At 36.9% G+C, this 12,864-nt stretch overlaps 1 protein-coding gene and 1 long non-coding RNA gene across 4 annotated transcripts in view; one reads left to right on the forward strand and one right to left on the reverse strand.

Annotated features, from left to right (window-relative positions):
* The window catches only part of RAD51 (RAD51 recombinase), a 35,717-nt gene that overhangs the window by 21,178 nt on the left and 1,675 nt on the right, over window positions 1–12,864 (forward strand). For all 3 annotated transcript variants that reach the window (XM_086710395.1, XM_086710394.1, XM_025919041.2), the window contains exons 6-7: window positions 4,595–4,689; window positions 12,711–12,824. In XM_086710395.1, the coding sequence (XP_086566521.1) occupies window positions 4,595–4,689; window positions 12,711–12,824 (209 nt within the window). The remainder of the gene's footprint in view (window positions 1–4,594; window positions 4,690–12,710; window positions 12,825–12,864) is intronic.
* LOC147580181 (uncharacterized) lies at window positions 5,994–6,925 on the reverse strand. Its single transcript, XR_015252591.1, has 2 exons — window positions 6,849–6,925; window positions 5,994–6,634 (listed from the first exon to the last, which is right to left on the reverse strand). It is a non-coding gene; the product is annotated as an uncharacterized LOC147580181 (long non-coding RNA).

A 12,864-nucleotide genomic window follows, 5' to 3' on the forward strand; every position in this document is an offset into this window, starting at 1 on the left:
AAACATTAAAAAAAAAAATGTTAGGGTCACCTGGGTGGCTCAGTCATTTGAGCGTCCGACTTTAGCTCAGGTCATGATCTTAACATTTGTGGATTCAAGCCCCGCATTGAGCTCTGTGCTGACAGTTTGGAACCTGGAGCCTGCTTCAGATTCTGTGTCTCCCTCTCTCTGCCCCTCCCCCACTCATGCTCTGTCTCACTCTCCCTCAAAAATAAATATTAAGAAAAAATTTTTTTTAATTTTTAAGAATTTTTTTAGGCTTTATTACAGTTTTAGGTATTTTGAAGGAAATGGCATTATTTTAATCTAGATAGATTATACTCACTTCTCCCATGGACACAGCTTATCGATGAAGTTCAGGAACAACTCACATGAAATTTGCCTCTTTATAGCAGTATGACAGAGGAGGGTTACTAGTATCTTTCTATTCTAGTGTGAATTCTTACCCTCTCGACAACAGTAGTTCTTGAAACTCATTTATAAATTGTTCTCTTTTGTGTTTTTTTTTCCTCTTGTAAAAAGAGTTTTGAACTGTCCCTCATAATTTATTCAGTATTTAAATAGTTTATCAAAAATGTTAATTATATCAATGTAATGTGCTATGGTTTCAGATGGTATTACAAGCCGTAAAAAAAAAAAAAAAACTGATTTTGTGGGGCACCTGGGTGACTCAGTTAAGCATCTGACTTCAGCTCAGGTCGTGATCTCACCGTTCCCGAGTTTGAGCCCCGTGTCAGTCTCTGTGCTGACAGCTCGAAGCCTAGAGCCTATTTCAGATTCTGTATCTCCTTCTCTCTGCCCCTCTCCCTCTCTTTCTCTCTCTCACTCTCAAAAATAAATATTAAAAAAAAAGAAATACTGATTTTGTTAGCACCCTGTGTCTTACATAAGTTCACATTTTAGTAAGACACATATATGTGCAGAGACTAATATTTCTCAAGTCACCCAACAAAATCTTTATTTTTTTTCATGTTATACATATGTACTTCATTAGTCACAGCTTCTACGTTGAAATGGTGAATGTCATTTCTTGAGATAGGAAAATACTCTGGTTCTTTGTGAATAAAGGTGTTTGGAACAGTAAGAGGCCCAGCTTGATAGTCTCCTGGTTTTTTTCATCATTTACCTTTTTCCTTTTAATTTTAATTATTTAATTCTCATTTTAATTGCTTCTTTTCCTGATTGCTCTACTGATCTTTTTGTTGCAGACCAAATGTCACTGTATGTCTTATGAAACAGCCAAGTTAGAATTCCACTGTCAGGTATACCTGAGCCATTGTTGTTTCTCCTCATAAAGAATTCTGAGGAGGAGAGATTGGGGGTAGAGGAGAACTTTGAGACTGAGACTTATAAAGGGGGAAGCATTGAGAAGAAGAGTGATAGTGAGCTATAGAAGCTGTAGCTTACTGCCTGGGCACCATTAGAAAACTGTTAGCAAAAGGGAAATATAGCACCATCATGTAGGTCGTTTGACAGGATATGTTACCTTTTTAAGTAGAAATGGTTTCTGCATGTTGTTTTGACAGAGATTCATGTGGAATAAACATTTACAGTATATCTGTAGTGGCTAGGGCAACTACGTACACTTGATCTTAGCCAAAAGGCCGAGAAGCAATTAGGGCAACTACGTATATCACGCTTATGCTCTTCAACTGTGCAAACAGAATCCTATCCTGGGACTATTTATTAAGTAGATTATGCCTGTCAACAATAAACTGAAGCAAAATTCTCAAACATATCCTCTCTATAAAAGTAACTGAACATTCACAACTGACTGAACACCTATAGAGCTTGTTTTGTTTTGTTTTGAGACAAACATGCTAATTCATTAATAACAGAAAGGATTACATTTCACCATCCTGAGACCTGGAACTAGAGGTATAGAGAGGATGTTAGATTACTGCTTGAATCTAAACATTTTCTGCTCTCATTTGTTGAGATTTTCTTAACTTAATTTTACTTCTTAATGAAATAAAATTCCAGTACATTAGATCTCTATCTAATAATGAAGTTATGTAAAGCTGAGAGCCACAGTTAGATTACAAAAATAAAGAACCCATGTTTGTTCAAAGTACTAGAGATATATTCAAATTCAGAGAATACAGTTTATCAAAAATTGCAGTTTTGAATGCATATATGCCCTTTGACAGGAAATGTGGCTTCCATGGGGCATCTGGGTGGGTCAGTTGGTGAAGGGTCCAACTTTGGCTCAGGTCATGATGTCATGGTTTGTGAGTTTGAGCCTTGCATTGGGCTCTGTGCTGACTGCTCAGAGCCTGGAGCCTGCTTCAGATTTTCTGTCTCCCTCTTTCTCTGCCCCTCTACTGCTCATGCTCTATCTCTTTCTCTGTCTCAAAAAGAAACATTTAAAAAAAGTTTTTTTAAATGTGGCTTCCACAATTTTCACATAAAGTCAAGAATAAATGTACAAAGAGTTTATACGATAGCATTATAAAATGGTGAAAGTTCAGAACAACCTTCATCACTAAATTAGGAAGAAGGGTGAAATTATGTTACTAAGCAGTTATTAAAAATAGCTAACTTGGTGGTGGTGTCCCAGTCCAGTAACACAAGATAACTGCAGTGGCACTGGAGGGCAAGATGGAGGGGACAGAATGGGCTGGAGTGCAGAGCATGCAGTCCATCCCCTTGAAATTGGCTCAATAAACACACTGGGACCTTGTCCACTTTTCTGTCAGTCTGCCTACCTATACCCAGCCACCTGTGGTCTCCCTTCTGTCCAAAGAGGTCACATAGCTGGAAAAGAACCTCTTCTCATGCTAGCACTAAAGATAACAAACAGTGAGCAAAATGGGGATCCTCATTCATCTTAATTCCTTAATTTCTTCAGCCCTGAGTCTCAAGATTTTCTCCTCCCCAAAAAGTAAGTCATCCTTTGCTGTCGTTTTGGCCAGTGATTCCAAACATTTCCTCTGTCGAGACCCTCTTTTGTTGTATACATATCCTTTTCTCCTTCCGTGGATTCTTAGGATTTAAAAGATAACAATCTTTTTCCCCTTTCCAAATTAACAAAGCCTCTGTAACTGAGTGCTAAGGTCAATGCCATAGGGGTAGACATATCATCAGATTTCAAAGTGCTTTCTGTATGTCAAGCACTGTGCTAAACACTTTATGTGAGTTATTTAATCTTCAGAACAATCCTATAAGGTGGGTTTTATCTACATTTTACAGAAAAGGAAACAGATTAATATTCTCAAGGTCACATGGTAATGGCAGAACCACATATGAAAAGCCTTTGTATGAAACTGCATAGATTATGATCTGGAAGATTACTTCTGGGAGATGGGAGGGATAAAGAAGAGCTTTTAGTTTTTACTCTACTTATTTCTATATTGTGTGAATTTTTAAATCAAGCATATAGTACTTTCATAATTTTGAAAAGGATTTTCTCAGAAATAGGAAAAAGAAATTTTGATGATACTAGGCCCTTAATGTAAAATGTCCTAAAGGATTTTCCTTAGAATTTAAAGGTGAATTATGGCTCCAAAGTAGATTTCTAGGGTGGAAAATACCCTTTAGCATAATTCACTTAAAATTTGTAAAACTCAAAGGTGTCTGGCATGGGATGGATAGCCCAAAGCTGAGATTTCCCTAAGTGGTTCATGAGACTGTTTTCGTTTCTTTCCTTTTTCTTTAAACTCTACTTTCCGGGGCACCTGGATGGCTCAGTCGGATAAGTGTCCAACTTCAGCTCAGGTCATGACCATCTCATGGGTCATGAGGTCAAGCCCCACATTGGGCTCTGTGCTGACAGTTCACAGCCTGGAGCCTGCTTCAGATTCTGTGTCCCTCTCTCTGCCCCTTTCCTGCTCACGCTCTCTCTCAAAAATAAATAAATGTTAAAAAAAATTTTTTTTTATTTAAAAAACTCTCCTTTTTTTCCTTTTGTTCATTTTTAACGCCTGTAGGTACTATTGGAATGAGCTTCTTTTTTCTTTTTTTCTTTAAACTTACAAGTTAACGTAGTAAATAATCTTTCAAATGTTTGTACTCCGGGCTCCTAGGTGGCTCAGTCATTTAAGCATCCAACTTCGGCTCAGGTCATGATCTCACGGTTTGTGCATCTGAGCCCCACATCAGGCTCTCTGCTAACAATGCAGAGCCTGCTTCAGATCCTATGTCTCCCTCAATCTTTGTCCCTACCCCATGCTCGCTTGCGCGCGCGCGCTCTCTCTCTCTCTCTCTCTCTCTCTGTCAAAAATTAAAAAACATTAAAAAAAACTTATCTGGGATCTGAAAAAAAATTTTTTTAATGTTTGTATTTTTGAGAGAATTGTTCAGTCTTATATTGGTATGCACACTTAGAATTTTATCATCTACTTTGAACTGTATTTCCAAGCAATCCAACTCTGGTAGGACTCTGGATTCACTTGGTGTGGGTCACCATGAGCTTCATAATTCCTTGTTTGTACTATTTGTATTTCTCTTATAAGGGAATGCTTCCTCCCTACTTCTGAGTGTCTCTTTAATGTATTTTTTCCCTTTGCCTAATTGGGGTGAATGGGGAAGTTGATTAGTTATATCAGAAAAAGTACAGTGTTCATTTCCACATTGTTATTTTTGTTCTCTCTAGCTTCCCATTGACCGAGGTGGAGGAGAAGGAAAGGCCATGTACATTGACACTGAAGGTACTTTTAGGCCAGAAAGGCTGCTAGCAGTGGCTGAGAGGTAGGTTACTTGATTAAATAAATCTGGCCTCACCTGTCACTGTAGTGATTGCCAGGGTTATTAGTATGTCTGAAGAGTGTCTCTTCTCTTACTTCTGTGTATTCCAGTGTTATGTGTAGTTCAGAAGAATGACCTTCCATAGTAGAGGAAAGTGCTCTTCTTTAAAATCTATGAGTTATTGTCAGACTGGATAAAAAACTACAACTGTATGCTGTTTCCTAGAGAAACACTTTAGATTCAGAGACACATAGGTTGAAAGAAAAAGGATGGTAACATATTGCATACAAACAGTAACCATAAGAGAGCTGGAGTGGCTATACTAATATCAGACAATATAGACTTTAAGACAAAAAATATGTATTACTAGAGACAAAGAGGAACATTGGGAAAATAGAACATTATAAACATATCCATACCTATCCTCAGGCCCCAAAATATGTGAAACAAAAACTGCCGTAATTGAAGAACAAAATAGACAATTTAACCATATTTTGTTGGGGACCTGTATCTTACTTCAAAAGATCTGTAGCTAGCGTCATACTTAATGGTGAAAGTCTGAATGCTTTCTCCTTAAGATTGGAAACAAGGTGAGGATGTCTACTCTCACTACTTATATTCTACTGAAGTGGAATATGCTGAATATACTGAAGGTCCTAGTCAGTGAAGTCAGGTGAGAAAATGAAATGAAAGGCATCCAGATTGGAATGGAAGATGTAGAACTATCTTTATTCACCAATGACATGCTCCTGTATGTAGAAAATCCTAAGGAATCTACATAGACACAAAACTGCTAGAACTAGATTAGTTCAGCAAGGTTGTAGGATATAGTGTCACTATGCAGAAATCCATTGTATTTTCATATACAAGCAATGAACAGTTCAAAAATTAAAAACCCAATTTCATCATTCACAGCACTGAATTCCATTCACTGTCAAAAAGATCAAAATAGTAATAATTTCAACAGAAGACTACAAAACATTGGTGAAAGAAATTGAAGATCTATATAATTAGAGAAACAGTCCATCTTCATGGGTTGGAAGACACAGTATTACTAAAGTCTTAATTTTTCCTCCAACTAATCTATGGATTCAGCACAATCCCTACAGAAGTTTTAGGAAACTTTTTTGTAGAAATCAACAAGCTGATTATAAAATTTATATAGAAATGTCTAGGATCCAGAATAGCCAAACCATTCTTAGGGTGGGGGAGGTGAAGAGAAAGAACAAAATTGGAGGTCTTGGTCTTCTTTATTTTAAAATTTACTATAAGGCAACAAAAATTAAGACAGTGTGGTACTGGCATAGGACAGACATGCCAAGACAATTTAATGGTTCCCAAATAAGAGTCTTTTCAGTAAATGGTGCTAATGTTGTTGGGTATCAACATGCAAAAAGATAAATTTAGACCCTTAAACCATACATAAAATTGACAAAAATGGATAATAGTCTGATAACTCTTCAAAAAATTAAACAGAATTATAGTATAATTCAGCAGTTCCACTTGTGAGTATATGCTCTAAAGAATTGAAATACAGACTTCGGTACTTGTACACCAGTGTTCATAGCACTAATCACAATAGCCGAAAAGTGGAAACAACCCATTTATTCATCACTAGATGAATGGATAAACAAAATGTCATAAACACACAATGGAATATTTTTTAATCTTAAAAAGGAAGGAAATTCTCATACATGATACAACATGGATGAATATTGAAAATATGCTAAGTGAAATAAGCCAGTTACCCAAGGACAAATTATATGATTCCTCCTATTATATGAGGTACTTAAAGTAGTCAGATTCATAAAGGTAGTAGAACAGTGGTCCCCAGGAGCAGGAGGTGAGGGGAATTAGGAGTTATTATTTAAGGGATACAGTTTTAGTTTGGGATGATAAAAAGTTGTGGAGATGGATGGTGGTGATGGTTGTACACCATGGAAATGTACTTATTGCCACTGGACTGTACATTTTTAACGTTTATTTATTTTTGGGACAGAGACAGAGCATGAATGGGGGAGGGGCAGAGAGAGAGGGTGACACAGAATCAGAAACAGGCTCCAGGCTCTGAGCCATCAGCCCAGAGCCTGACGTGGGGCTCGAACTCCCGGACCGCGAGATCGTGACCTGGCTGAAGTCGGACGCTTAACTGACTGCGCCACCCAGGCGCCCCTGGACTGTACATTTTTAAAAAGGTTGAAATGGTCAATTATATGTCATGTATATGTACTTTATTATTTATTACTATTATTTTTACTATTACTATTTTATTATTTTATTATTACTATTATTATTACTATTATTACTATTTTACTATTATTACTATTTTAAGGATGATGGTCCTAAATAAAACTAATACTATAAAACTTAGGACAAAAGGGCAGACATAAATATTTGTTATCTTGAGGTAGGCAAAGATTTCAAAACACAATGCATGAAAGAAAAAAATTGATGTTTTTATTTTCATCAAAATTTGAAACTTGTGGGGGTGCCTGGGTGGCGCAGTCGGTTAAGCGTCCGACTTCAGCCAGGTCACGATCTCGCGGTCTGTGAGTTCGAGCCCCGCGTCAGGCTCTGGGCTGATGGCTCGGAGCCTGGAGCCTGTTTCTGATTCTGTGTCTCCCTCTCTCTCTGCCCCTCCCCTGTTCATGCTGTCTCTCTCTGTCCCAAAAATAAATAAACGTTGAAAAAAAAAAAAAAAATTTGAAACTTGTGTGTTTCAAAGAACATTAGTAAGAAAGTACAAAGACAACCCAGAGAATGTCAGAAAATATTTGCAAATCATGTATCTGAAGGGTCTAGTATCCAGACTATACAAAGATCTCTTAAAATCCAACAATAAAAAGACAACCCAATTAAAAAATGAGCAAACTATTTGTATAGCTGTTTCTCCAAACAAGATAAATGGTCAAGAAACACATGAAAAGATGCTCAACGTCATTAGTCAAGGGGAAAAACAAAACCACAATGAGATACCACCACCAGGGTAGCTGTAATAAAAAAGGTAGTAACAAGTGTTAGGGAGGATGTAAAGAAACTAGAATCCTAATTGCTAAATGGTCCAGTAAGAATGTAAATGGTAAGAATGTAAAATGGTCCAGTCACTTTGGAAAACAGTGTGGCAGTTAAATATAAAATTACCACATAACCCAGCAGTTTCACTCCGGTTATGTATGTACCCAAGAGATACGAAAACATATCCACATACAGACTTGTATATGGATGTTTATAGTATTGTTATAATAGCCCCAAACTGAAAATAACCCAATTGGCAATCAACTCATGAATGAACAAAATTTGGTTTATGTATACAGTGGAGTACTATTCAACAATAGAAAGGAATGAAGTACCGATGCATGTTATAACATAGATGAACCTCAGAAGACATACTAAATGATAAAAGCTAGGCACATAAGACCACATATTATATAATTTTATTTATATGAAATTTCCAGAAGGAGAAAAATCTGTAGAGACCATAGATAAGTGGTTGCCTGGGCAGGGAGTAGGAACAGGAAATAACTGCATATATACTTGATAGATCTTTTCAGGAAAATGGAAATGTTTTAAAATTAGATAGTAATAATGGTTGTACAACTCTGCAAATTTTATTACTAAAAAGTCATTCAGTTGTACACTTAAAAGCATGTCAATTTTATGGCATGTAAATTATACCTCACTAAAGTTGGTAACAAACGTCCAAGTTTCTCTGTCCCCTAATACATCTTTCAAATAAACTGTTGAAAGTTTTACTTAATTTCTCTTGTCTAGAGTCAAATGTGATAATTTGGTCCTTACCACACATTTTAATGAAACCTAGTCATTAAATATAATTTAATTGCATGTTTAGACATCAGACTCAAGTTGAAACTTGACTGGCTAAGTTGAAAATAATTTTTTTTAGCTTTAGAATTATAACCGAATTCTCTTTCACAGTTTACAATTTGAGGGATCCAGGGTATCAAACATAAACCATTGAGGCAAAAAAATCAGTTGGAACCATAATTACAGCTCTTTGTGTCTGCTTATAAAATCTTTCAAAAAAAGATTCACTCATTTGCAACCTGATCTTAGTTTTATTTTTTTCTTTTCTTTTTTTTTTTTAATGTTTATTTTTGAGAGAGCATAAGTGGGGGAAGGGCAGAGAGAGGGGGACAGAGGATCCAAAGCTTGACAGCAGGAAGCCCAATGTGGGGCTCAAACTCACTAACCACGAGATCATGACCTGAGCCAGAGTCACTCAACCAACTGAGCCACCCAGGCTCTCCTGATCTTCATTTTCTAAAGATGGGTGTACTACACTGTATCTTCCCTCCCAAAGTTATTTTTGTTCTTGTATAGAAGTCACACTTTTAATTTTTAAGTACACTGTTGCAGTAGTTGAGTTTTTTGAGTTAGAATTTTGCCCAGTAACATAAATGAGTGCGCAGATAGCATAGATGAGATAGTAAAATGTTGGCTATGAGGACAGGGCTTTGTTTTGATCACTCACTGTCTACCTAAGCCCTAGAAAAGGGCATTTGGCATTTATTAATGAATGTATTAGTATTTATTAATTAGGGCCATGTTTATGGCTGTTTTGTCAACTAAAGGAAAAATGTTTATTGTACTTTTTTAAAGGTTTTCTTTTTAAGTAATCTCTACACCCAACATGGGGCTCAAACCCACAACCCCAAGATCAAGAGTTGTACTCTCTCTGCCCCTCCCCCATTCATGCTCTGTCTCTCTCTGTCCCAAAAATAAATAAACGTTGAAAAAAAAAAATTAAAAAAAAAAAAGGGGCGCCTGGGTGGCGCAGTCGGTTAAGCGTCCGACTTCAGCCAGGTCACGATCTCGCGGTCCGTGAGTTCGAGCCCCGCGTCGGGCTCTGGGCTGATGGCTCAGAGCCTGGAGCCTGTTTCTGATTCTGTGTCTCCCTCTCTCTCTGCCCCTCCCCCATTCATGCTCTGTCTCTCTCTGTCCCAAAAATAAATAAACGTTGAAAAAAAAAAAAATTAAAAAAAAAAAAAGTTGCAAGCAAGGAAAAATATGTTTAAATAAAAATGTCAGTCTATTTTATCACTTCTACCTATCAGAAAACTTTTTGTAATTGAATTTCTGTTTATGTATATTGCGTTTACATGATAGTTCTGAGAAAGTAACAGCACTTCCTTAAGCTAGTACCTAATTTCCCTTCACAACAGAACAACCCTCATTTTAGTTGTTGAAGAATACTGACCCACATCCACGTTACTATAACTCAGGGCTTCTCCAGAATACAGTCCTCAGTATAGCTGCATTAGCATCACCTGGGCACTTGTTCACAGTACAAATCCTCTGACTCCACTCACATTCTTCTGAATCAGAAATTGTTAGGGAATCAAAATAGGGTCCAGCAATGTTTTAACAAGCTCTCTAGGTGATCTGGATGCTTGCTAAAGTTTAAAAGCCATGACCATAATTGCTAGCTACAGTGTCACCACCTTTTTTGAAAGTTCTTTTAAATACTGTCAAAGAATGCCAGAACCCCCTTGAAGCCCATATAGCTGTTTTTCATACTTACGTGTTAAGAATCACCTGAGGTATTTGTTAAATATATAAATTACTGTACCTCTTCCCCCCAAATTGTGATTTATTAAGTCTTGGTTAGGCCCAGGGAATTTTTTTTTATAAGTGTTCCAGGTTATTCTTGAGGAAGTTCTGGAGACACTATGAGAGAGGATACTTATTTCTAGCCAACTTTTTCCATGTTATGGGAATTGAAAATTCCATGTACTGCTTCAGGAATGTAAGCATCGAGATCCCTGTAGTGTTTCTTGTGAATGCTGCTGACAGGCCAGAGTAACTCTTTGTTTTTCTGGTGAACCATCCTTATTCTTATAGTAAAAGATACTTTCCTGATAGATGATATTAATGTTTCTTCAGCAAATCTAGACTTGCGTAGTGCAGTACTTAGGCCTCTTGAATCTTTTTTTCTTACAGCCATGATTTAAATATGGAAAATTTTATCTCCAGTTTAACTGGTCAGGATTCCCAGATAAAACTCTATCCTTATTGCATCTCATTATCTTCATGCTCAGACTTAATAATTCATTATCATCAATCCACTTAATGCCAAAGCTGAACATGTACTTGTGTTGATAATGACAAAGAATAGCAGGTGAAATGTCCATAAAGTATAAAGATGATGTGGAAAATTCAGTTGGTTAGAGGAGATATCCTGATATTGAGGTTTACCTCATTGCAATGTTCTATCCAAGTGCTAGAATATTCCTGTTTTTCTGTTCTGTTGGGGAGGAAAAGCCAGAGGAAAACTGTTAAGCTAAATCTCAGAAGAATAGGTTTAATGCAGTGCATGCTTTTGTAAAGATCAGAGTCTCCACATAGACTGCTTCTATAAAAGACTGACAGGATCATAAACATAGAAATTTATGGTTCTCAAAGAATTACAGTGCCTTGATTTTGTTTAAACAGATTCTCTTTTAAACTATGACATAAGTGAGTTGGTGTACTTTCGAACTGTAATGATTTTAGGTGACGTTAATATGAAAATATTACTTGGGTATAGTGGTATGGTTCTCTTTGGGTTATAGATAAAAGCTTTATTCAGTAACATTTATTCAGAATTTACTAGGTATAAAAAAATGTGCTAGGTAAGAGAGGCCAAGTTTTTCCCTCAAGAAATTTGTAGTCTAGTAAAAGAATGGTAGGGTGGCTCCTCAAAAGTGCCATATGAAGTCCTAAACCAAATTTTCTAGAAGTGCACAAGAGGGAGAATCACATCTATTTGAGAGGTGCAGGGGGAACCTTTGTAAAAATGCAGGCATTTAGTTGTGTCTTGATAGATGGATAAAATCAAAATATCTTTGAAGAAATGGGTCTCCATTATGGTATATTTAATGAAAATAAAAGTTGTCCTACTCATACCACTTTGAGCATTCAAATCTTAGGGTAGCAGTTAGAGAGGTATAAGAAAAAAAAAGATTATTCTAAGAAAATAGAAGATATCTTACTTGCCCTTTTTTTTTTTTTTTTAAGTTTGAGACAGTAAGAGAAAAAGGTCCTCTTATATGCTAATGCAAAAGGAATGGCACCTGGGTGGCTCAGTCAGTTGAGTGTCTGACTCTTGGTTTCAGCTCAGGTCATGATTTCATGATCATAGGATTGAGCCCCAAGTCCAGCTCTGAGCTGTCAGTGAGCCTGCTTGGGATTCTCTCTCCACCACTCTCCTGCCCCTCCCCGCTCTCATGTGTGCACGCTCTCGCTCTCTCTTTCTCTGGAAATAAATAAACTTTAAAAAATGCAAAGGAAAAAATCATTATTGAAGCACATGATGAACTAAGGTATCACTTATTTAACCATACTGGATACATGTCTTATAATCTATCTTAACTGTAACTGGTTACTAGCAAGAAAAGAAAATAGAAGAAATGAAATACAGGAGTACCTGGGTGATTCGGTCAGTTAAGTGTCCGACTCTTGATTTTGGCTCAGGTCATGCTCTCACACTTTGTGAGATAGAGCCCCGGGTCAGGCTCCATCCTGACAGTGTGGAGCCTGCTTGTGATTCTCTCTCTCCCCCTTTCTTTGTGCCTCCCCTACTCGCTTGCTTACTCTCTCTCTCAAACTTTAAAAAGTGAAAACCTTTATTTAAAAAAACGAAATACACTTCTCTTGAACTTCTTCAAGTTGAGTCTGTTCAGAATGTTTTATTCCTGTATAACAATAGTTTACATGAATTTAATTGACTTGAATGATGATTTGTTTCAGTTCCAATTCTGTCATGTTGCTTTGGTTTTTCCGGGAAACATTTGGAACATTACATTTAAAAATTTCTTATTTTGGCTCAGGAGTCCTCAAAGACTAAATTTGATTTAGTCTGAAGTCCTGCCTGGTAGATCTACTCCTTCTGCTTTTAGTAAAAAAGGAATTAATATTCTTTGGTCATAACATTTCTTGCCTAATCATCCAAGTAATTTCTTTGTTAATTTCAAGTCTGCCTGAGTTTTGTGTGCAGTCTAAAAATGTTCTCTATTCTCTTCTAGATATGGTCTCTCCGGCAGTGATGTCCTGGATAATGTAGCATATGCTCGAGGGTTCAACACAGACCACCAGACCCAGCTCCTTTATCAAGCATCAGCCATGATGGTAGAATCTAGGTCTGTGCTCAGTAGAAGACATGGAATATGTTCCAGAGCG

Source organism: Puma concolor, chromosome B3, assembly GCF_028749965.1.
Source record: "Puma concolor isolate L17-30 chromosome B3, mPumCon1.1.hap2, whole genome shotgun sequence".
In the NCBI taxonomy this organism is placed as follows: domain Eukaryota; kingdom Metazoa; phylum Chordata; class Mammalia; order Carnivora; family Felidae; genus Puma; species Puma concolor.